Genomic DNA, 24,503 nt, shown 5'->3' with positions numbered 1-24,503 from the left:
TAGGAGGCTTTCAAGTACAGGGAACGATTCCTTCCACGCTGCTCATCGCATCGCTTCAGTGGCAGCGATGTTCACACTGCGCTGCCTTTGCTTTGCCCACTACCTACTCATTCCACCATTGAACAAGGTCTGGTGTATCTTGGAGTCTCGTGACACATGGCTGGACAGACCAGAAGAAGAACTAGCCATGTGTTTCATGAGTTACACAGGCACGGTGCGGCATGGGGAGCAAAACCAGCACGGGGTTTGGTTCTCAGGCTGCATCTGATCCGCTTCACCCCGGTTACAGGGGTGCAGGGGTGGCATTTTACTCCACTTACTAGGCCAGGCAACTCTTCCATTCAGTGGAGAGGAGCCAGGCTCGGGCTGCGGCCCTCCCCACCCCCGCCCGACTCTCCAGAACGAACACTTAATGATGCTTCTCAGAAAGACCATAGCCCACACATTTTTGGCTTCTTTGTGGGGGAAGGAAGTGCGGAAGCAGAGGGAAAGAAGAGGGAAGGAGCAAAGAGGAGCCGTGGGCAGGGAAATGATTGGTTACCTTAGCGGTGGAGCAGTCACCTGCATGCACAAGACCCCAGAGGGCCCCCCGGAAAAGAATGAGTGGCTCTGCTCCTCCCCCTTTCCCATCACCTGTGTCAAGTAGCCCCCCCAAGCCTCCAGCGGGCTGGGATTACAGGCGGGGACCACCAGACCACTGCCTTTTATCTGAGATTTCCCAGAGAAAACACTGAGTGGGACCGCTGAGCCTCAGATTCGGAAATCCACCTCAGTGGAGCCGAAATAAACTTTGCAGTGATTGTCTGGCCTGGCTTGGAGTTAGAAGGGAGAGAGACTCTTTCAGGAGCCTTTCCATTGAACTAGCTGCTCTGTGGGTATTTCAGGAACTCTCTCCTCGGCACACCACCCCTCACAGCAGAAATCTCTACATCATCGCCTGGCTTTGGTTCGGTCTGTTCCAGCTTCCTCCTCGCTCTTCCCCGTCCTCTCCTTCGCAGTTGTGCAGGACAGGGAGGCTGGTGCTCATGGCTCATCTCCCCATCCTCGCGCGGCCCTCCCCCCAGCCTGCAGTCTCCTGGCGGGGGGGGGGGAGTGTTTCTGACTGGACCCCAGCTTCCTCCACCCCCAGCAGCTCTCTGAACAATGGAGGAGGAGGAGGGTGGGGGCTATGTCAGGGGTGCCTGCCCATCCTGGTGCAAAAGTTGGGGGGAAAACTCAGAATTATCAGAAGGTGAGGCAGACGTGGGCCAGAATCAGCCACGATTGGTGGCCAGATTCGGTCCTAAGCTGCAGAAGCGTACGGCGAACGTTATATGCCGAGAAAGGCTGTGTTTTTCTTTTTTCTCTCTCTTGTGGACAAGCAAACTAGCAAACTTAAATGGCCCAAGATATGGATAGACTTGCTCTCTTATGCTTAACAAAAACAGCCAACAAGTAACTTTAGAGATGACTTTTGAATTAGGAGACATGAACGCAAAATCCTTCTGCTAGAATCTGAATAAACGCTCCCTCATGGAAGTTTCGCCTGCAAGGCTGTCTCCTGAACAAATTATCTGTAGGGTTAAGTGACTGCACTACAATTCAGGGTTCATTAACTTTCAGTGCTACTAGTTACACAGGCGGGGTAGTATTTTTACACCTCTGAGGCTCAGGAAAGGGGTGAAAAATGAATCTTGTTTAGTGGGCTCAAGTTGCCAAACAATATACATAAATCTGAAGCCAGGGAGGAAACAAACATTTTTATTTTATTTTTATTAAATTTTTGTGTGTGTGCTGGTCCTGAAGATTGAACTCAGGGCCTTGGCTCGGTCCTTGAGCTTCACTGATCAAGCCTAGCGCCCTGCCACCTGAGGACTCTCCACTTGCAGCTTTTTGGTGGTTAATTGGAGATTAAAGTCTCACGGACTTTCCTGGCTTTGAACTGTGATCCTCAGATCTCACCCTCCTGAGTAGCTCGGATGACAGGCATGAGCTACCGGGGCCTGGCTTGTATTTTTTTTTAAGGGTCAAAAGCCAACTGGGCTTCTTTGCTTTGGAAGCACACATCTGGCCAGGGTGAGACCCCCACGGGCGCGGGCCAGGCCTCTGTGGTCACGCCGCCAAACTCACAGATCCAGAACCCGAAATCTAGGCTGTCTTCTCGCTCTACCTCTCCATCTGGTGTTCCAAATTAAGCGTCTTGTCTTGCTTGGAACCAGCCCACACTCGGCCCATTTCCTGCCTCTGGGGTGCAGAGTTGGAGAATCAAAACAGGGAAGGTGGTGGAGGCAGAGGTCAGAGCTCAGACAGGGAAGAGGTGCAGTTTTAGACTGGAAACAGAAATACTGACTGCAGGATGCCCGTACACCATGCACAGTCCATGGTGTGCAGTTGATCCTTCTGCCGACAGAATCCCGCCCCCACCCCCCACACCCGTCCCCCATCACCGAGTCACAGGGCCAGCGAGCACTTGTCCCTGGCTTTCTACTGTCCGTTTGGTAACCAACCAGCTCTGTGGTTTCCAGAAAGTTACTTCATGTCTCTGGTCCTCAGCATGGGGTAGAGGTTCCTTCTTTCGGCTCTAAGTTTAGCTCTAAAATTCTAGGAATGTCTGTAACACTCAGTACCTGGGAGCAGACTTCTGTAAAGCCAACCCATCCTGTCTAGACCTCCAGAAGGCTGACATTTGGTTATTAGTGGGCTAATTGATCCCCTGGGGGGTGGGACAGAGCCTGTATCTTGGTTAAAAAGCAACAGCAAAGCTGTTAAATGACTTGATAGGATCCCGTCAGGAAGACTAGGTTTCATTAGGGGCAGCAGATTCTGGTGAAGATATATTAGCTTGATACAAGCTCTAAATGCCTACTTCATGCAATGTATAAACATGCACTCACACAATGCCTAAAGGAACGTGATGCAAAACAAACACTCGTCGAGGCTCTGACAGACTCAGCTGCTTATTTAGTAGACACAACATTGAAGCACATGAAATCATTAAAGACCCCGGATATTGAACCCGGGTCTGGGTATGGCTCCAAGAAACAGTTGACTTGTTTTCAAAATATCTACCTTAACTGGACTGTAGGGCACAGGACAGATAGTCGCTATTTACTTGTGAAGATAGATCAAAGCAGACTTTCAAAATAATAGCTCAACAGAAAAGAAAGAATGACCTAAGTTGATTCTGACCGGGGATGGGTTTGCAGAGCCTGAGAACAAGAGAAAGGCTGACCCCTCTCCCCCTTCTGCCCGCCCCATGGGGCTGCGCTCCGGATCTTTCTGCTTTGGTCATCCTGCGGTTTGAACTGAGGGCTTTATGCTCACTGCTATATCATGACGCTCACATCCAACCAACAGCCTTAAATCACGGGCCAGCCGATCAGAGCCTGGATGTGTAAATACACCTCGAAGGCACTAACACATACAGGATGAAGCTTTTAAATTTAGGCAACTCAGCTAGCTACTCAGGAGGCTGAGATCTGAGGGCCATAGTTTGAAGCCAGCCTGGGCAGACAAATCTGGGAGACTCTTATTTCCAACTAAACACCCAAAAAGCTGAATGTGGGACTGTGGCTCAAATGTAAAGCACCAGCGTACCCAGCTAATCAAGAATGCAAGGCCTGAGTTTGAGCCCCAGTATTAGTGTGCAAACACACACACACACACACGTATGCACACGCGCACACACACATACAGACACACTCAACATTTTAGGCAGCCACCTTACCAGAAGCCTACATATTTGGGAAGATTGTAGTAGCTGGATGAAAAGTGAAAACTTCAGTGTCTCGGGTTGCTTGATTAGGAAGAATTATAGAATTTCCAACTTATTTATTGATTAAAAAAAAAATTTTGGCAGTAGTAGGGTTTGAACACAGGGCCTCATACTTGCTAGGCAGGCATTTTATCATGCAAGCAATGCTTCTAGTACAACGTGTGTGTGTGTGTGTGTGTGTGTGTGTGTGTGTGTATGTGTGTGTGTGTGTGTTTGTGTGTGTGTGTGTGTGTGTGTGTGTGTGTGTGCGCGCCAGTCCCAGGGTTTGAACTCAGCCTGAGCTCTGTCCCTGAGCTTCTTTTGCTTGAGGCTGGTACTCTACTACTTGAGCCACATCTCTACTTCTGGCTTTTTGGGTAGATTAGTGGAGGTAAGTATCTCATGGATTTTCTTGCTCAAGCTGGCTTTGAACTGCAGTCCTCAAATCTCAGCCTCCTGAGTAGCTAGGATTAGAGGTGTGAACCATGAGGCACCTGGCTTTCTAGTAGAACTTTTGGCATTGAAAGACTTGGCGATCATTAATTTCATTAGCTTTCCAGCAGTATTTCCCAGCTCTTAGTGTTCTTTGAACATTACTTTAGAATTCTTCTAAGGTGCAAGTGTGTGGCTAAGGGAGACACCAAGTTCACAGAATGGGCTCAGCAGATGCCAAGGAGAAGAAGTAAAAATAACCCAGAAGTGGGCAATCTGTAATCTCAGCTCTTAGCAGTCTGAGATAAGAGGATTGCGAATGCAAGGCTAGACTGGGCAATAGCCCTGAGGGAGACCTGGTCTCAGAAAACAAAGCAAAAAAAGTAACACAGAAATTGGTAAATTTTTGGGCCAGAGGAGATGTGAATTCCTTCTTATGCACGCTGAACAGGGCTGGGTGCTGATTTGGGGACGGCACTCAATGCCATAATTCAGGAGGCATGGGAGCAGCAATTACTGTCGACTCCCACCTGCCAAAGACATAGAATTTAAAGTTATGGCAACCACCTAGAAGCCTTGCCAGTGGCTGAGTTCCCCTGCTGGGTGCCAGGCATCTGTGGATGGTGTTCTTTTTTGTTGTTGTTGTTGTTGGTCATGGAGCTTGAACTCTGGGCCTGAGCGTTGTCAGCTCAAGGCGAGTGCTCTACTGCTTGAGCCACAGCGCCACTTCCAGTTTTCTGGTGGTTTATTGGAGATAAGAGTTTCATGGACTTTCCTGTCTGGGCTGGCTTTGAACCGTGATCCTCAGATCTCAGCCTCCTGAGTAGCTAGGATGACAGGTGTGAGCCACCGGTGCCCGGCTTTATGGACGGTGTTTAGAAACAGCACACAGACTGCCATAAAAACCCTGGAGGGACCTGGGGCCAGTTAAGTGCTGAGCCCCTTAACTGTGCAAGGCCCTGGTATTTAATTCTCTTTTGGCCTTTACAAGTTCGGAGTACTTCCATGTCCCGCTACCTCAACAAAATAACTGAATCGTCAAATAAGGTCAAAGATGACCTTATCAAGTTTGTGATAGGGCTCTGAGATAATTCTGGAAGGAGAAAACCATGGCTGTCACATAGGTGGACTTTCTTTTGCTTTTCTTTTTTTGGGCTGGGGCTGGAAGCCAGGGCTCGGGCATGCTCACCCCCAGCCTGTAGGCTGAGATTTAAATAATATTAGCCCATACATACTAAGCAATAAGAGATATATTTTATGTTCATATTAATTTATACGCTTCCTGGCACACAACAGGAAATATATTTCACACCAAGTATATTCTATGTGTGCAGTGTCTTTTGGTACTAGGAATTATATTTCACATGAACGTGTGAAGTGACAATTTTTTTTCTTTTTTTTTGGTCAGTCATGGGGCTTGAACTCTGGGCCTGGGCGCTGTCTCTCAGCTCTTCAGCTCAAGGCGAGCGCTCTACCACTTGAGCCATAGCACCTCTTCTGGTTTTCTGATGGTTTATTGGAGACAAGAATCTCAGGGGCTTTCCTGCCTGGGCTGGCTTTGAACCGCGATCCTCAGATTTCAGTCTTCTGAGTAGCTAGGATTACAGGCATGAGCCACCAGCACCCAGCAAAGTGACAATTTTTAACAGGCAAGAAATAAATAGCACTAAAAGCAGAGCTGGCATGCTTTCTCAGGATATCTCAATGATAATGACCTCGAAGTCAATGATTTCTTCATAAAGATGAAATAAATTCATTGCAACTTGATTGCATCACCTAAAATATAGCCCTTGGCTTGAAAACGTGCCCTGATGTTTTATGAGGCTTGATATAAAAAGGAAATGGGTGGAATTAAACCAGCAAATTCTTTTGCAATCAATGACTGCAGTTGTACAGTGTGCTACAAAGCAGATGTAGTCAAATGTCGAGAGAAGTTGGACCCAGTCCCCAGCCTGACCACCAGGCCTGTTGATAGCTCTATTCAGAATACATTCTTGTCCTTAAGGAACTGACCCATATTAACAACTTGAATTCTGTAAACTATTTTTAAAGGGTCACCAATTAGGGATTGATTGCCAAGTATCTTGGTGGTTTCCACTATGAAAACCAAACATCTGTATGGTGGAACAAAAATATTTTTTTTTCCAGATACATTAGAGTCAGGAGGGATGAAGCCTCAGTTCTTTTTTTTTTTTTTTTTTTTTTTTTTTTTTTTTGTGGGCCGTGGGGCTTTGAACTCTGGGCCTGGGCACTGTCCCTCAGCTCTTCAGCTCAAGGCGAGCGCTCTACCACTTGAGCTACAGCGCCACTTCCAGTTTTCTGGTGGTTTATTGGAGATAGGAGTCTCACGGTCTCTCCTGCCCGGGCTGGCTTTGAACCGTGATCCTCAGACCTCAGCCTCCTGAGTAGCTAGGATTACAGGCGTGAGCCACCAGTGCCCGGCTGAAGCCTCAGTTCTAAGACTATTCTTCTTACCAGATTAATTTGGAGAGAGTGAAGAAGAAAGGAGAAAAAAACCCAGAATCACAGCTGGGCTGCAGTTCTGTTGTACAGCCATATGCTTAGTAGGCTCAAGACCTATGTTTAATATCAAATATGAAAGAAAGAAGGAAGGAGAAGGTAGAAAAAGAGAAAGGAAGAAAGGAGGAGGGGGGAATTAAATATCCAAGGAAATAAAATTCTGAATTAACTTGGTCACTTGAGCCATAATGATGTTTCAAAGAATTGACTAATCCTTGACAAAAATAATACTATCAAGTTACAGCTGAAATTGGTCTTGGGGGTGAGTCAACCAATCAGAACCAAATGGTAATGAAGAATTAATTCTTTGAGTAAGCGTATCTTCTGTGATTTTCCCGAGTTAGCACTGCATTTTCTGAAAACATGTGTTTTCTCAGGTCTTCCGCATTATTTCTTGGAAATGGATGGGCTTGATTTGTGTGAGCGTGTATGTGAGCGTGTGTGTGAGCGTGTGTGTGAGTATGTGTGTGTGTTGGTGGAAGATGGAACCCAGGGCCTACCACAAGCTACCACTGACCGGCTGCAGTCCTGGAACCTTGAATTTAGATTCAAGTTTGCCTATCACACTGGGATTGTATTGCACGGGTATTTTCTTTCTCCTTTCTCCAAGTGCGTCCATTTTCTGCACTCATGGGCAGTGCACATTAGTGTGTGCAAAAGGGCACAAATCAAAGTCCTCTATGCCACGTAAAACCCTATACCCAGAAATAGCCAGAGTTGTCTTAGAAAGTACACATACACACACAATACCCAACACACACACACACACACACACACACACACACACACTTCTCTTTGTAGCTATTAGAGCAACACCAGACACATCGCCATTACCGCTCTACTGGCTTGCGAACACTAGTTCCCCGTGGCTTTCCAGTCTCTTCCCTCAGCATTGCACGTGCCGGACGCACACACCATACTGAAAGCTTCAGGTCCCTGATCTGAACGAGGCCTGCCTGGGCAGCGTCAGGTTCTGCAAACTGGCATCCCGTGGGGCGGCTGCCCTCTCCCACCACCGCCCGCGCGCTGAGCTGCAGGGCCCCCGGGCACCTACCGTTGTGCGACATCCCCACGGCAAGGCACTTCTGGAACCGACAGTACTGACATTTATTCCTACTCTTTTTGTGGATCCGACAGTTGAGGTCACACCTGTCGTAAATAAGCTTCAACCGGATAGTCCTTCGGAAGAACCCCTGCAGAGACACACCGAAAAGCAAACTTTATGTCTTCGTGATCCACAAAGGTAGCGCTCACCTACGGCTCCCGGCTCCCTGAGCCCTGGCCTGCGGGGCGGGGGAGGGGACTGCCACGCCATGTTCTCGGGCTATGACAAGTCCCTAGCCTTCTCCAACTCAGGTTTCTTTGCTACAAGCCAAAGCCCTGAGGGACCTCGAGGGTCCCTGTCCAGCACTCAAACGCTGACCACGTCCAACTGGTGTCATTTCGTGTACCTTGGCACGCGCTTCGGTTTTCAGCATGCTCTAAGAAGGGCTCTGGATTTAATGAAATGCAAATAAAACACCATGTAATCAGTTCAGTCTCTCCGAGAGTCGTTCCAACTGCATGCCCCGGCCTTTATAATTGTGCTCAGCAGCTTGGCAAAGTTATAATCATTTCATTCTAAAATATGATTGGGGCCAATAAAAATCCACATGTGGATTTTTTTTTAAAGAAAAATTCTCTCGGTTGCATAATTTCCGGCAGAGTTTGTTTCATTTATTATTAGTATTATTTTTTGTCATTGAAAGCCTGCAGACAGAAAGAGATAATAGGACATAACGTGAGAAGCCATGCACAAGTCCCCAGAAGTTCTACTCTTGCAAGATGACAAACAAGGCTGTTTGGGGCTGACAAGTCTGCTAAATTTCCTCTGGCTTTTGGATAGAACCGAAGAAGGATTTTTTTTTTTGTCAGTCATGGGGCTTGAACTTAGGGCCTGGGTGCTGTCCCTGAACAATTTTACTCAAGGCTAGTGCTCTACCACTTTGAGTCAGAGCTCTACTTCTGGTTTTCTGATGGTTAATTGGAGATCGAGTCTCACAGACTTTCCTGCCCAGACTTTCCTGCCTCAGATCTCAGCCTCTTGAGTAGCTAGAATTACAGGTGTGAGCCACTGGCACCGAGTCTGAAACAGTTTTTAAACTAGAAATGTCTTCCTGCTCCGTTTTTGGGGTTTATAGTATTCTTATCCACTTCCATTGTATTCATCTTTGTAAAATTTAGTTTTTTTGGGGGGTATGACCTTGGGGCTTGAACTCAAGGCATTGTCTCTGAGATTTTTGCTCAGGGCTACTACTCTTAACACTTGAGCCACACCTCCACTTTCCAAACTCAGTTCTTCATCTATTCAAACTGCTCTGGTCCTGTTTGGTACACAAAGCAATGGCTTAGTCTTGGTTCTACCATGGGTATGTATTTTGATTTTTTCCAGAATTCATAATCTGTTGTGTTGTAGTTGTTACAAATACCTTCTCTAATGGCTTACTTCCCTTGAAGTGTATTTTTCATTGTTTTAGAATAACCTGCAAATATGTTCATTTCACCTTTGTGTGTGGGAGACCAAAGGCACTCTATTTTCTCTCAGGGCTCTGCATTTCCTTGCCTTGTGCTTCCATGGTTGCTACTGGGTAACCTGTCCCTGCTTTGAAGGTGAGCTCTCCGCGGTGCTGCCTCGTTCTCTGCAGCGTGCCTGGGTACGGATTTCTTTTCACTTATTCTCCACTATTTTTTTTTTTTTTTGGTTGGTTGTGGGGCCTGAACTCTGGGCCTGGGCGCTGTCCCTCAGCTATTCAGCTCAAGGCCAGTGCTCTACCACTTGAGCCACAGCGCCACTTCCGGTTTTCTGGTGGTTCATTGGAGATAAGAGTTTCACAGACATTCCTGCCCAGGCTGGCTTTGAACCTGTGATCCTCAGATCTCAGCTGCCTGAGTAGTTAGGATGACAGGCGTGAGCCACCAGCACCTCGCACCAGACACATTTTCTAAATCTTGACTTCACTTTTTTTTTTTTTTAACTCAGTTCTGGGATTCAAATGAATACTTCCCTTTACTATTCCAGAGCCAATAAAATGAAGTGCATTTTTCTGTTTGGGTTTTTTTCTTAACTGTATTTTTTTGTCTTTTCTTTTTTGGTACTGGGGATCGAACACAGGACACTGCACTTGCTAGGCAAGCGCTTTGCCACTGAGCTACATCCCAGCCCATGAAGTGCATTTTTCAACCTGTTTTTCTTTTTTCTTTTTCTCCCAACAGCTTATCTTCAGGTTACCAGGGAGTCAGAGCTGGTGGCATGGGCACGCATCATTTGTCCTTAGCTCTTCACGCCTGTGTGACAAGGTGACTTCTGGCTTTGGTTGTTTGTGTCTGTTTCACAATGTTTTCCAATTGCTTTATTTTAAACAAAATTTCATGTGCCACGAGGTAGCAGATTGACATTTATCTTACACTGAGATTAAAAGCCGCGTGCTGGGCCCACTCCAGCTTCTCCGTGTGTGGTCTGTACGGGCTGAGTCCATAAGCTACGGGATGCAGCCGGGAACTCACGAAAGCCCATTCGACTGGGATAAGGTCCTGCAGACTACGCAGCAGACCACTGTGCCTTTTGTGGGTCCTAAACCGTCTTTCAGCAGAGGTTAACAATGGGATTGTCACGGTTTGATTGTGGCCCCGAAGGGTTCACATGTTAACATTCAGTCCCCCTGCTGGGGGATAAGAAAATGGAATTTAATCTGACTGCGGTGGTTAAAGGTGAGACCAGAGGGGACACACACACACACACACACACACACACACACACACACACACACACACACACACACACACACACACACACACACACACACACACACACACACACACACACACACACACACACACACACACACACACACACACACACACACACACACACACACACACACACACACACACACACACACACACACACACACACACCTTCCTTTATCATGTGAAGAAGCCCCACACTTTTTGGCAATGCTGTATCAAGAAAGCCATCAACCAGCCCGGCACCAGCAGCTCACTCCTGCAGTGCTGGCTACTAAATGTTGGTGAGACTCCCTCCCTCCCTCCCGCAACCAACACCCGGGTGCAGTGCCTGCCCTTCCCGTTGGCTGAGGCAGAGGCCAGAAGGGTTATGGCTTCAGGCAGCCCAGCCAAAAAGTCTACGCGTCTCCATCTCAACAGAAGAAGCTGGGCCTGGGCTTACGTGCGTTTGGCAGGTTTTAGGGAGTGTTTAGTCTCTATCTCTGCATTCTAACCTGTTTTTCTGTTTGTGCATTTTGTCTGGCAGTGCTCGGGATCAAACCTGGGCCTTGCGCGTGCCAGGTGAGTGCTCTACTATTGACAGAGCTGCACTCCCAGTCCTTAACTCACAGTTCCTACATCTGTAACAGCGTCGTAAATAAGCCCATTCGTAAGGGTGAAGTGAAACCAGGAAACCAACATCCGGGCCTCACGCATCCCTGACAGTCTTGCAATGATTCCTGGCACAAATCATTTAAAACAACACTCCCCTCCCCCCCCCGCCCCGACCCAAACCTGCAAGACACCAGGGCTGGGCGCGCACACCTCAAAGGAGCAGCATGGGGACAGGAACAGGGGTGGAGCAGTGCTACTTGCACCTGTGTTTCTTAGGTTTTCACACATGGTACCCCTGGAAGGAGTTTAACCAGAAGGAAAAAGAATGCGACCATCTGATCTGGGCTCCCTGGACTGAGCGTGAGCCAGGCCCGTGCTGGGGCGGATTCTGGGGTGAATTCTTTTTTACCTTGCACCCCTCACACGCATGGACTCCGTAGTGAAAGCCGGAAGCTTTATCTCCACACACGCGGCACTCGATGGCCATGAGGGAGCTGGAAGGTTCCTCGTGGGGCCGGTTGTACAGCTGCGTCTTCTCAGAGTAGTAAGGCGGGGAGGCCGGCTCCACTTTGATGGCACCTGTGCCCGGGGAAAACATCAGATGATTACCAGGGACATGAACAGTGAAGAACCGAGCATAGCATCCCCAAGCCTCCTTACGGGTGAGCCCCGGATGCTTCACTAGACAGCACCGGGGTTTGGAGCAATGAAGAAGCCGTTTGGCTGGGAGATGGGCTGCACTGAGCCTGGCATTGCAGCATCAATTACATATTTCATCCAAACGCTGCATTTTTTAAAGAAGCATTTTGCAGTCACTCTTGCAAGAGAAACACAGAAGGGCCTGGCTGTGGAAGGTCATGGGGAACCTACCTCGAAGGTGCCCAAACAGCAGGACTCGAGGCTGAGTGGAAAGAGGTGGTGTGTAAAACACCATCTCTGATAAGGAGCAGGAGAAACCTACGGAAAGCTGGTACTACATTTACTGGTTAGGTTCAGGTTGATTACATTTCCGTATTAGGCTCCAACTGAAAACCACACAGATAAATATGACCGCGTACACTATTTATCTAAGAAAAAGAAAAGAAAGAACTAGAAATACAGAAAGTTCATGCTTATGATCAGGCGATGAATGGTTGACAATGAAAGACTGGTGGCTTTGGAAAACCACCCACAGCCAGATATGAATCAAGGAAGCAGCGCTACGGAAGTTGTCCTTTATCATGAAAAGTGCAGCCCTAGTTTTTCTTGAGTCTGATGTTTTGATGTTGGTTAGTGGCATGAAGATTTATCAAGAATACAATGTAAATTTGTGCCAGGAAAGTAGGTTTCAGCATAAATGCCACAAACTACAGATTAGAAGAAAAAAAAGAAAACCCTTACAGTAATAGTCACTTAGCGGTGATAAGTTATGTAAGGTAGAAGTGGCGCTGTGGCTCAAGTGGTAGAACGCTTGCCTTGAGCTGAAGAGCTGAGGGACAGTGTCCAGGCTCAGAGTTCAAGCTCCATGACTGACCAAAAAAAAAAAAAAAAGCTACGTAAGGTAACTTACAATGATTACTTGTTAAATTATAAGAGGTCAAAAGAATTCAAAGTTCGGATGATGGACTCTTAAACTCTTAAAGGGGCAGCAAGCATGGGCTGGAGGCGTGGCTCAGTTGGTGGAGCACTGGCCACTGCGAAAGCAGATGTAGGTACCAAGTTCAAGTCCCGGTTCCAGACCTAGGGGAAAAAAAGCAAGCAAGCAAGGAGGAGAAAGGGAAAGGAAGATAGGAACAGGCCATCTTCCCATTTGGACTATGACTGATAATCAAGGATGGATAGATGAAGGACATGCGTGGATCTCTGGGGCTCACATTCCAGGAGCCTGGAATGGGGTCACCCCCAGCCCGAGCGGCCTCAAAGGTGGACATCAACCTCATACTTTGGTATTCCTGCAGCTTCAGGTCGTATTTATAATCCGCCACCATGGGGTCGGCTCTGGCGAATGGGGTGTCCTCGTAGTGTGGATTGGAGATGCTGGAGAAGTCCACGGTGGTGAAGGGTTTGATGTCGAAGGCGTGGGGGTGCTCGTCCATCCCAGAGAGGTCCACCGAGCCAATCCCGAAGCTGGTGGGCCAGAAAGGCATCTCGGTGTCAACCATGGCGATTTCTGAAATGGAAGCAAAGAAATGGAGCCTGAAGTCAGGTGCTGAGGGACAGGGCACTCGCTCACGACTGCACGCACAGGAAGCCAAGTCTTTGATAAGGCAGCCACCCTTCTGAGCACCACCCCAGCTGGGTGAAAAGCCAACCCCTACCCTGGCTAACCCAGGAGAGATCCTGTTGTGTGTGTGCGTGTGTGTGTGTGTGTGTGATGTTCTTCTACCTGTCCTGCCTACATCTCTACCCCTCACACTCTCTAAAGATAGGCCAAGTTAGTTGCTTTTATTTACTTGAAATTTCTTTCCACCAAGCCCTGAGTTCAACCCTAGCACTGCCAAACAAAACAAAACAGATTTTACTCAGTACTAATTTCCACCCATTTCCACCCCCCCCCCAACACAACAAAACAAAGCGAGATGGAAACAAGAAACAATACAGAAGACAAAGTGGGGAACACATGGTTTCTAAAGTGCAGAATAACCACTGCGGCCGGCGGCGGCTCCGGCGCCACGAGCCGCGTACGTTATTTTACGTTGACTTTTGTCATCACAGTACATGAAATAAAACCTGGCCAGTTTGGGTGGCAAGCATCTACTGAGAGCTTGTGAGCCACAGGGGAGCGGACCGTTGAAGCTCCCACGCACTGTTACCTCCTGGCTCGGATTCTCTGAGCCCAGTTCCCTCGTATCCACAGTGCGCCAACAAAGCAGCCAGAAAGTGTGATAAATGTGGATTCTTTGCTCAGAAACCTGAGTGCAGAGCTAGGCGGAATCCAGGACTGCTACCTCAGGAGAGAAAGAAATGAGCTGCCCATCCAAGTTCCAGAGATTCCCAAGCCCGGGGCAGGAGGTTCAAGTTCTAGACCAGGGCAGAAAGCCTGCTGTCAGCCATCCTCTGGCGGATGGAGGCCGGGGAGGAAGGGCGGGCGGCTCTTCCAGGCCTACCTGGGAATCGGCCTCCTGTCTTTTCCCAGAGAGCCCAGCTCCCAGGAGTTTGCTCTCCCCGGCTAGCGCCTGCACGAGGCCGGAGACTTCAGTTGTGGTCTTCGTAAGAAAAACAAAGTGCTTCTCTAAGGAAGGAGCGGAGTTCTGTGAATGCGCTCCGTGACTCCTGGGACCCTGCCCGTGTTCCCACCCGGGAATGTCCGCGCTGTTAGCTCCCAAACAAACTCATGTTATCTGCAGGCACTACAAAACCTGCCCATGGTGGCCAGGAATGTGGGCGGTGATAGCTGAGGGACCCCTGCCCCTCCGGGAGCTCAGTGACACCCAGAAAATGTCTGTGTCCTGGGGGGGGGGCAGAGGGGGAAAAGGGGAAGCCATCAGGCTCTGTCCTCTGTCTCAAAATTCATCTACCCCCACTCAACCCACGCCACACATCCACGCTGCGGTCTCAGCCTGGCGGGCTTCGCCTGGGCATCACTAGTGACTGCACGTGGCCTGCACCATCCTCACGCTGCCACGTGTCTGGACGGTGGGCCTGGCTGCCAGGCACTGTCCAGCCATCTCTCCCGACAACTGACTGCAAAGCCTCACTAAGTGACTTCCGGCTAGTGACTAGGATCTGTAGCAATACAGATTTATGCAGGTATTTTGTTGTTGTTGTTGTTGGTCGAGGGGCTTGAACTCGGCCTGGGCGCTGTCCCTCAGCTCTTCAGTTCAAGGCTAGCACTCTACCACTTGAGCCACAGCGTTACTTCTGGTTTTCTGGTGGTTTATTGGAGATAAGAGTCTCACAGACTTCCCTGCCTGGGCTGGCTTTGAACCGGGATCCTCAGATCTCAGCCTCCTGAATCGCTAAGATGACAGGCGTGACATTACGTTCTGTAGTTGTTTGCCTTGCAGATGTGGATGGGCACGGATGGCGTCCCTTGTCCACCATGGAACACAGAGCCATTCACCCCCCCCCATGTGTCCCAAGTGCCCCGTCCACCCCTCGCTCCCCAGGGAGGGCTGTGGTTTTATGGTCCTCTATTTCAGAACAGCCTCTTTAATAAATGACCGTGTCAGGGCCCGGGCCTTGGCTTAGTGGTAGGGTGCCTGACTGGCAGGTGCAAGGCCCTGAGTTCTAGCCCTGGGACTGGCAAGAACAAAAGCACAAAAAACCCTCAACCCACACTTGAGAATAAATGACCATGCCTGTGTTGGCACCGCAGGCCCTGGAAGGTGGCCCGGCTTCGCCCTGTCTGCTGATTTTCCCCTGGTGACCCCAGGCCTCATCCCGGTGATCGGCACAGACAGCTGTCAACCCGCCGTGCAGTTTGCCCAGGATACCGGCCCCTGTCTGTGTCCTCGGTCCACTCCTCGGGTCCACGCGTGTTCCTCCGCCTAGCACTTGCTCTAGGCACCCCGCTCCCTATGTGTCAGAGCCCAGCCCGTGCTCTGGTCTCCACAAAGCTCTGGGTCTCCAGGCACTCCTGGTGGCTCTCCTCCACCTCCCGCCATGTGCTGACTTGGACGAAGGCTCCGCCATTCGAGTTCCAGCCTGGGAGAAGAGGACTGCAGCTTCTCCATCTTGCCGGCTCTGCACGGTGGTGCTTTCCCGGGCGCTGGCTAGTCCAGTGATGGTATTTTATAGACACATGTAGACTAACTGCTCATTTTTTTCCCCCCGATGAAAATTGAAGATACTTTCTCCATGGTTCAGTGTTGCAAAGGCTTATGCTCCTCAAAGGATAATAATCTCCAGAATTATAAATCTAATGCGGTATGATCTGTAACCCTTTCCTCTCAACAACGAATATTCATTTTTCCTTTCTTTTTAGTTGATTACAAGAGGATGATTAGGGGCCTGTACATTTCCCCCTGCTTTATCTTTTTGTGTGTGATGCTGGAGATTGCACCCAGAGCTTCACACATGCCGGGCACTGAGCTAACACCCCCGGCCCATGTTTTCTTCTTCTTCTTCTTTTTGTTTTTCTAAGTGGCAAGGACAGAATAAGAAAGAAGAGCAGCTGGCTTTTCATTTTTGGGAAAACATGGTGCTCCAATCCCGCAGGACTTCTCCCTGTCCTCCACCCTGAGCCGCTCCGGCCCCAGCGAGATGACGCACCGGCGTTACAGGGAGGCTGTGGCTCCCTGGACGCTGTATTTTATTTTGACTTAGAGATGGGTCCAGGAAACCTGCTTCTCATTCTGTCTTGAGAAAACACAAGCTTCTGTGGCTGCCAAGCCGTCAGTGGAAGAGGTGTTTTCTGTTACTCCGTGCAATTACCCATGAAAGAACAAATGAACAAAATATTTGCATGAACAACAGCCCTTTCTCGGGAATAAGCGAGCGGCTTCACTTCCAGCCGGGTGAGAGCAAGTTGTGTTGCCTCAGGGCAGATCCAGCCATTTCCCAACCCTCAGTAGGGTTCCTGGGGGTGGGGGGGAGGCGGGGGGGGTGGGGTGGGAGGAAGGGGGGGTCTGGAGTCCATCTTGTGAGCAAGGACAGGAATGTGTGTTTCAAACTTGGCTTTAAACGCCATTAGAATGAAGCCAGCCCACTTTTCACAAAACTCCGAAGTATAATGCCTTTCAAAGAAAATGTGATCGATTTCATGCAAGAGTAAAGTAACTTCTCTAACCTGATAGGCATTATTACTCGGGGTATGGAAATGGGTCAACAGAGACACTGAATTGTAAACAGCAGCCTCAGAAACAGAGGGTCTACCTTTGGGGTTTTCTGTTGTCCCTTCAGAAAAGAAAAACCTCCAGTAGAATAGCTTGGAGTGTGACTTCATCCTTGATATAAACCCTAACAGAGAGAGACAGACAGACAGACAGAGACAGAGTCAGCGAGAGGCACAGAGAGAAAGAGCACAAGATTAAGCAGTCATGATTAAAGCATGATTTTGGGGGTGGGAGAGCAGTTCTAGGGTTGGAGCTCAGGCCTCACCTGAGCCAGGCTCCCAGTCCTATGCCATGATGTTAGCAAGCGGAGGTGCCAGGAAACTACTTACCAGACGGAAAAACAGAACAGAATTTAATGCAGAGGAAAGAGATCTGCAGCAGCATTTGTGTTTGACCCCCTGCAAATCAACTCAGGATGAACTGAAACATTTACGAAACCCAAAAATAATAGGCTCTGAATTTAAGAAACATTTTTTCCTTTTCTTTCTTTCTTCTTTTCTCTTTCTTTCTCTTTCTTGTTCTCCTTTCCTCCCTCCCTCCCTCCCTCCCTCCTCCCTTCCTTCCTTTTCCTTCCTTCCTTCCTTCCTTTTCCTTCCTTCCTTCCTTCCTTCCTTCCTTCCTTCCTTCCTTCCTTCCTTCCTTCCTTCCTTTTGCAGTGCTGAGGATGAAAGCCCTTGGGCTCACAGTAACCCGTGAGCCACATACACCTTCATGCTAGGAATAGTCTTGAAGAGGCTAAGGCAGCCAGCACTGTACAGGTCTATGTTTTTCTATAATAGATACATCTATAGCTATCCTATTGCAGGTTGCCATCAGGAATATTAATGGTCAAGAAGGAAGGAGCAAGTGTCACGTCAGATGTCCTAGGTTCAATCTACTGGTCGCTATTCTGTCATCTCTCTACACCTAACTCCCCAATGGTGAAGCAATCACGTTGCCTACATCATCCAGCTCTTACCAAGACTGCCTGAGACGGCAGAGAGCTGGCACAGGTCCAGACACTCAGTACATTCTCAATAAACACTAGGAGCAATTTTTGCACGTTTCAGTTCAAAGCCAGCACACTGGACCCCTACAAAGGTACCCCAGAGCCTCCCGCACCACCACAAGGGACAGGAAGAGGAAGAGGCCAGCGAAGCCCATTGTTCCAGCAGGACCACGCCTAAAACACATGTCCTGTTTTAAAGACCCCTGGAGGAGGAGAGAACAAGGCTTCTCTCCTCCAGTTCCAGGGCCTCGCTGCTCTTCCATACCAGGAAAGCCTGCATGTTACCTGCCATGGCCTGTATGGGTTCCGCCTGTGCCAATGACACTCCGGTGGTCCAGTGCACTCAGGAAATGCGCTCAGCCGTGCCTGGCCTTGCCAGACTTGACCCGCGTGGCTGTGATTCACTGGGGCACATGCGCTGCCGTGAGCACCGAGACCACGCCGTCTCGGTGTCTCACACAGGCTCTGTCCTGGGTCACTGTTTCCTTTTCTTCCATTTTTCTACACATAAAGTTAGGATCCTCGGCACAGCGCCTTTTACCGCGTGTCCTTGAAAGCAGTCCTTTAACTTCAGATTGGCCAAGGCCGGGGATTTGCGTTTGGACAGATGACAAAGCCCAAAGAAGCAACGATTTCTGAATAAATCACTGTGCATTGTTTTCTAGAGAAACTATCCCAAAACCTCCAGGAAGGAAAAAGAATCCACATAAATGCTGATGAATCAGAAAGACTTCGAACTTCTCAGCAGTAACCATGGAAGTTACGAAACCAATAGACCAACATTTCCACTCTACGCCAGGTGTGTATCTTACACCCACTATCCACATGATTTTATGCATATGACACAGTATATATAATTACAGACAAAATGATCCTAACATGACCTAACAGAGTTAAAAAGTTAGACAGAAAGAATGGAATGATTTATCCAATGTCAGACCGAGTAAATTGGTAATAGGGGGTAAATGGTTTTAGAGCCGGGGTTGAATTCCGTGGTGGTTTTTCTGCGTATATGGCTCCTTATATTGGACACCAGGAACTAAGACAAGATTTAGAAATCAACTCTTTGGCGTGTCATTTGTGTCTTCAATACAAGAAAATCTGTTTTCATTCTTCTGCCTTCTAACACTATGTTAAAAATCGAGCCCAGTGTTTGTGATTTCCTGCTGACGGCACCCGCTGGGTTGAAGCACATCGCACATCCCTCTGTCCCCTGCTGATAAACCAGGGACTCGGCCTGCTTTCCAGCCCCGGTCAACAGAGCCTCACAGGAGACTTGGCCCTGAAGCCTCGGAGACAGGGCTCACCTACCGTCCCGCTGCTCTCCAATGGGCCACATTTGTAATCTTGGGAGCTGCCTGAAGCCAGTCCTGAGGACCCTGGAGAAGGGAGGAGGACGGGATCACACCTTCACCCAAACCAATCACTTCTGCAGACTCGTGTCCTCCTCCCCCAGCATTCACAGCAGCTCAAACCCTGTTCCTCTGCTAGGACTGCCCTGGCGTGTCTGAGGGGCATCTCTGTGTCTGCAGCCGGGAGGCGGAGCCCCCACGCTGCCCGGTGCCCCGTGCAGGAGCGCAGATCGTGTTCATTCAGGAGGCGAATGAGAGAGCAACACGACCTCACACCTCAGTGGTGGGGTGTGAGCTTGGCAGGTGTGAGGCCTGGCGTTAACTCCTTAGCACACACGTGGCACGCACACCCACATACGTGAAGATAATAAAGGGACAGTATCAGCAATTCTATGCCCAGAAATTCAACGGCCTAGACAAAATGGATCTGTTCCTTGAAAGACAAACTGCTAAAGTGAACCCCTGCCACGCACACCCTAAACAATCTGAACCAGCCTGCATCTATTAAAGAAATTGAGTCAGTAATTAATAACCTTATAAAATAGGAGGCACCAGGCAAAGATGCACTGACGGGTCAATGATACCAAACCGTTAAAGGAAGAATGTTTTTTTTTTAAACAATTCTTCATTATCTCATTTGGAAGATAGAAGTAACTAGAATAATTTCCCATTCTATGACACCAATGCTATTCTAACACCAAAACAAGACACAGACATTACGTGAAAAAAAAACTCTCATGATACACCTTTTATAGACACAAAATGCTCAACAACATATGAACAAATTGAAGACAGTAATACATAAAAATAATTCTACACCATGACCAAAAATCAGCTAGATTTTTCCTAGGTATGCAAAGCTAGTTTGATATCTTGAAGTCAAATAATCCATCACATCAGTACACTGAAGAAGAAAACAAAGGGAATCCTACACAAAAAGAAGAATCTAACATCCATTGATCATTTAGGATGCTCAGTGAGTCAGGTGTGCGAGTTCATACCTGTCACCCACACTTGGGAGGCTAGAGCAAGAGGATTGTGAGCTCCAGGCTGGCCTGGCACGAGATCTTGTCTTAATGTCTCCTCTACAAACGACAAAACCAGAGACCTCCGCCCAAACCAAACCAAAAACACTCAGAAAATGGGAAGACACAGCACTGCAGAGTTACCATTGCACGAATGAGCAGAAAGTCAAGTTTTTCTGCCAAGACCAGAAATAGGCAGGATGTTCCAGCTAATGTAAAAGAGCAGGAAACGAAAGGCATGTGGAGTAGGAAGGATGAAATAAGAAATCCTTGCTAATGACATCATCATCATCTATGTAAGCATCAGTAAGAATGAACAAGGACCAAACAACTGCTCCTAAAGCAAGCAATTAGTGATGGAGCTCCATCTACCGCCCTGGCTGCCGGCCGGTGATGGCTGGGGGTGGGTGAGAGGAGGATGATGGGAAATCTTTGGAGCATGGCCTCCACTTTCCTGTGAGCCAACACACTGCTCTTAGACATAAAGGAGGAAGGAGGAGGGTGTGGCAAGGGGGCGGGGGAGGGGGACGGACAGAGGAAGAAGAAGAAGGGGAGTGTTCAGAGGAGAAAAAGAAACTGGTCTGTCTCCCTCGTCCAGCTTCCCCTGCACATCTGGGTCTGGCTTTGCAGATCGGGGAATGGAGATGGGGGAAAACGTGGAGGAATTATCTGGGGGAAGGTGTAATTTTCAGAAAGGAGGGAGCCACTGACCCGCTTTCTTCCTGCCCACCTCCAACCAGCCCAACCTGCTGGAAGAAACATTCACGACCAGAGCTGTTCTATTAGTGCGTATTATCTGCAGGGAAAGCCATTGTCCTACTTGAGCTGCTTAGTCTGACAAAAGGAGGCGATGATCTGGGCTCTTTTATGTTGAGCTCACTGCTCCAGGAACCCTTCCCAAGAAGGCAATGCTGTCAGACCAAACAAACAGAGCCAAAGTGTCAAAACAGATGCAGCCAATTCACTGGTGGTGATGGGGCGGATTTGCAGACTTCCACTGGCTCTATTAGCCAGGACCTTAAAATACATCACAATTCAAGTGACGGATGTTCTGTGTTCTGTCTTCTTCTTGAGTATTATGAAACGCTGCGTAAAATCGCTTGATAAGAGTTCAACATTCATTTGTGATTTTAAAGAACTCTTCACTAGGAAAGACAGAGGATTTTATTAATCTAATAAAGATTAGCCCCAACAAACCAGATGTGGGAATCCTGTAATCCCAGCTACTTGGGAGGCTGAAGTTGGGAGGATTATTATGGTTTGAGGCTAGCAGGAGCAGAAAGTTATCGAGACCCTCATCTCAATCAACAAGCGGGGCTTGTGACTGCATGTCATCCCAGCTATGCAAGGGGCAGAGGAGGAGGATTCTAGCCCGAGGCTGGCCTCTGGGACAAAAGTCTAAAACTGAAACAAAAACCTAAAGCATGACTCCAGTGGTAGAGTACTTGCTTAATACGCTTAGAGCCCTGAGTTTAAACTCCAGTACTGGGGGGGGGGGGGGTTGTAATTTGATCGTTGGGAAGGACAAGACAAAAAAAATTCTCATGAAAAAAGGAAAAGGAAAAGAACATCCACAAACAAACAATATTTGAAATATTTGAAGTTTTCTTTCTGAGGGTCAGCACGGATGTGAGAAAGATAACCAGCCGCCATTACTTCTCTCCAACCCTGAACCAGAGCTCTGCTTCCATCACGTATCAAGGGAACAAAGGCACACAGGGCTGGAAAAGGGGGAATAAAACTAACAGCACTCATGGATGACATGATGTGAGTGTATTTCTAAAACATCGACACCACCCCGTACGGTTATTAAGAGAACTTAGTAGAGTTGCCAGACACAAGGTCTCTGTCTGGGAACAAGCTCTATTCCTGTACGTCAGCAACAAATAGAAAATTAAGAATTATTTTTTGTAATCGTATTGAAAATGTCAAATAACTAGGGGGAAAAAATCTAACAAAATATGTAGGAAACATCTTTATTAAACACTCAAAAATATAATAGAAAAAAAATTAAAGACTAGCTAAATAAAGGAAAGTTAGCCCATGTTGATGGAGACTGAACAATGCCAGTCTGTGACTCTTCACTGGGCTTTCCCAGAGAGAACAATTCTAGCCAGGTGCCAGTGGCTCACGCCTGTAATCCTAGCTACTCAGGAGGCTGAGATCTGAGGATCACAGCTTGAAGCCAGTCCAGGCAGGAATGTCTGTGAGACTCTTCAATTAATCACAGAAAAAGCCAAAAGTACAGTTGTGGCTCAACTGGTAGAGCGCTAGCCTTGAGCAAAAAAGTTGCTCAGGGACAGCACCCAGGCCCTGAGTTCAAGCCCCAGGACTAGCCAAAAAAAAAGAACAATTCCTACCAAAACTTCCAGTACATCTGTGTGGAAACAGACATGCTGAGTCTACAATTTATATGAAAGATCCCAGAGCTAAGAACAGCCAAGACAGAATTTAAGAACACACTGGAGGTCCCACACATCAGCTACGGAAGCCAATCACAAAGCTGCTGTAATTCATACAATATGTTAATTGGTACAAAGATAGAAAGAGAGATCACTGCAACAGAAAAGCAAGTCCAGAATCGACCCCACACATGCAAGGTTGCCTGGCTGGCGACAAGAGATGCAACTGCAGGGCAGTTGAGAAAGGGCGGTTCTTCAGGAAACAGAGTGGGGACTGGGAGATTCCCATGGGAACGACCCGACCTCTCCCTTCAAGCACACGCCCAAACCAGGCCCCACACGGACTCAAAATACAGAGTCAGGAAGCTTTAAAAGAAAAATAGACACGGGGCTGGGAAGGTGGCTCAGTGGTAGAGCGCTTGCCTTGCATACATGAGGCCCTGGGTTCGATTCCTCAGCACCACATAAGCAAAAAGAAAAAAGCCAGAAGTGGTGCTGTGGCTCAAGTGGTAGAGCGCTAGCCTTGAGCTGAAGAGCTGAGGGACAGCGCCCAGGCCCAGAGTTCAGGCCCCACGACCGGACCCCACCCCCCTCAAAAAAAAGAAAAATAGACATCAACCTCAGGCAAAGCATCTTCAACAGGAGATTATCTGTCTCTATAGATAGATCTATAGATCATGGATGTAGAGTTGTCGGACTACTTCTGTCTTGTTGGTGCAAGTATAGACAGACACAACCATGCTCACAATCATTTACCAACATCTCCTAGAACACAACATTTCCTATGTCCCCCAAATAAAATGTGCATAGAAGGGCAACAGTCAGAGAGCTTGTAGGACACACATGCTGTTCTGCTTCTCTAGGTGCTAACAACACAAGTATGTTCTGTAGCTGTTGTTCGCAGTGCTGGGGTTTGAACTCAGGGCCTTGTACTTGGCTACGTAGGTGTTCTACCACTTAAGCCATACCACCCCCAGTTTTTTCACATTTGTTAGTTTTTAAGTAGAATCTCAAATTTATGTCCGAGCAAGCCTGGACCATGGTCCTCCTATCTATGTTTTCGATGTGGCTTGCATGACAGCTGCTATCACCATGTCAGTTTTTCTTTAAATTGGTTGAGATAGGGTCTTGGGAACGCTTGCCTAGGCTTGCCTGAACTGTAATCTTCCTGATCTCTGTCTCATGAGTATCTAGGATTATAGGTGTGAGCCACAGCACTGAGCTTGCACAGGAATGTTTGTAAGAGTATTTTAGATACTTTTCTTTAAGTATGTTATACTTCAATAAAAAGGGTAAACAAGAATGTTGCACAAGAGTCCTGGGGTTGGGGAATGATGGCATAAAACCTGCAGATCAACCAAAGAAACCAGCAACTCTTTCAGTGTGTGAATTGCTCAAGAATTTTAGGACGCTGCTTTAAGAACTGCTCAATTGGAAGTTATAAAACAATCATGAAATTAGTCTTAACGTACAAACTCTTTTTCTTACTCGCTTCCTTGCAGGATTATTGTTAAACATATACCTCACCAGGGTGCTCTAGATAATATATAAGTGATAAAGATTCGTTGTATCCTTCGAGAGGACTGAGTAAAGTTACCTTCTTGCTGAGAACTGGTAGTCTTGGCTTTAAGGAAGGAAGACCAGTTTTGAGAATACCATGCTTTTAAACAATGCAGGAAATGTTTCTCCCCCCAAAACTATTGGAGTCTCATGTTCAGGAAATTACTAGGCCAGGACCAGTTGTGTTTTGAGATATTCCATTTAACAAGAAAGAAAGTTGATGCGTTTAGTCCATTCAAACTATTAAGTTTATGCTAATTAATTAATTTTTGCTTCATATCGTTATATAAATTTTTCTCTTTAGGAAAGTTACTATTCTATTTCACAACAGATTTGGTTCCCCCCCCAAAACCTTTCC

General features: G+C 47.9%; 1 protein-coding gene across 4 annotated transcripts in view; it reads right to left on the bottom strand.

The window, feature by feature from the left end:
• The window catches only part of LOC138822712 (peroxisome proliferator-activated receptor gamma), a 106,695-nt gene that overhangs the window by 24,061 nt on the left and 58,131 nt on the right, over positions 1–24,503 (bottom strand). For all 4 annotated transcript variants that reach the window (XM_070015587.1, XM_070015588.1, XM_070015589.1 and 1 more), the window contains 3 exons: positions 12,984–13,211; positions 11,472–11,641; positions 7,740–7,878 (listed from right to left, as the gene is read on the bottom strand). In XM_070015587.1, coding sequence (XP_069871688.1) covers positions 7,740–7,878; positions 11,472–11,641; positions 12,984–13,203 — 529 coding nt within the window. In that variant the 5' untranslated portion in view covers positions 13,204–13,211. The remainder of the gene's footprint in view (positions 1–7,739; positions 7,879–11,471; positions 11,642–12,983; positions 13,212–24,503) is intronic.

This window comes from Dipodomys merriami, unplaced genomic scaffold (assembly GCF_024711535.1).
Source record: "Dipodomys merriami isolate MVZ:Mamm:240054 unplaced genomic scaffold, mDipMer1.0.p SCAF_114, whole genome shotgun sequence".
Lineage (NCBI taxonomy): Eukaryota > Metazoa > Chordata > Mammalia > Rodentia > Heteromyidae > Dipodomys > Dipodomys merriami.
This window is presented reverse-complemented; position numbering and strand designations above follow the sequence as displayed.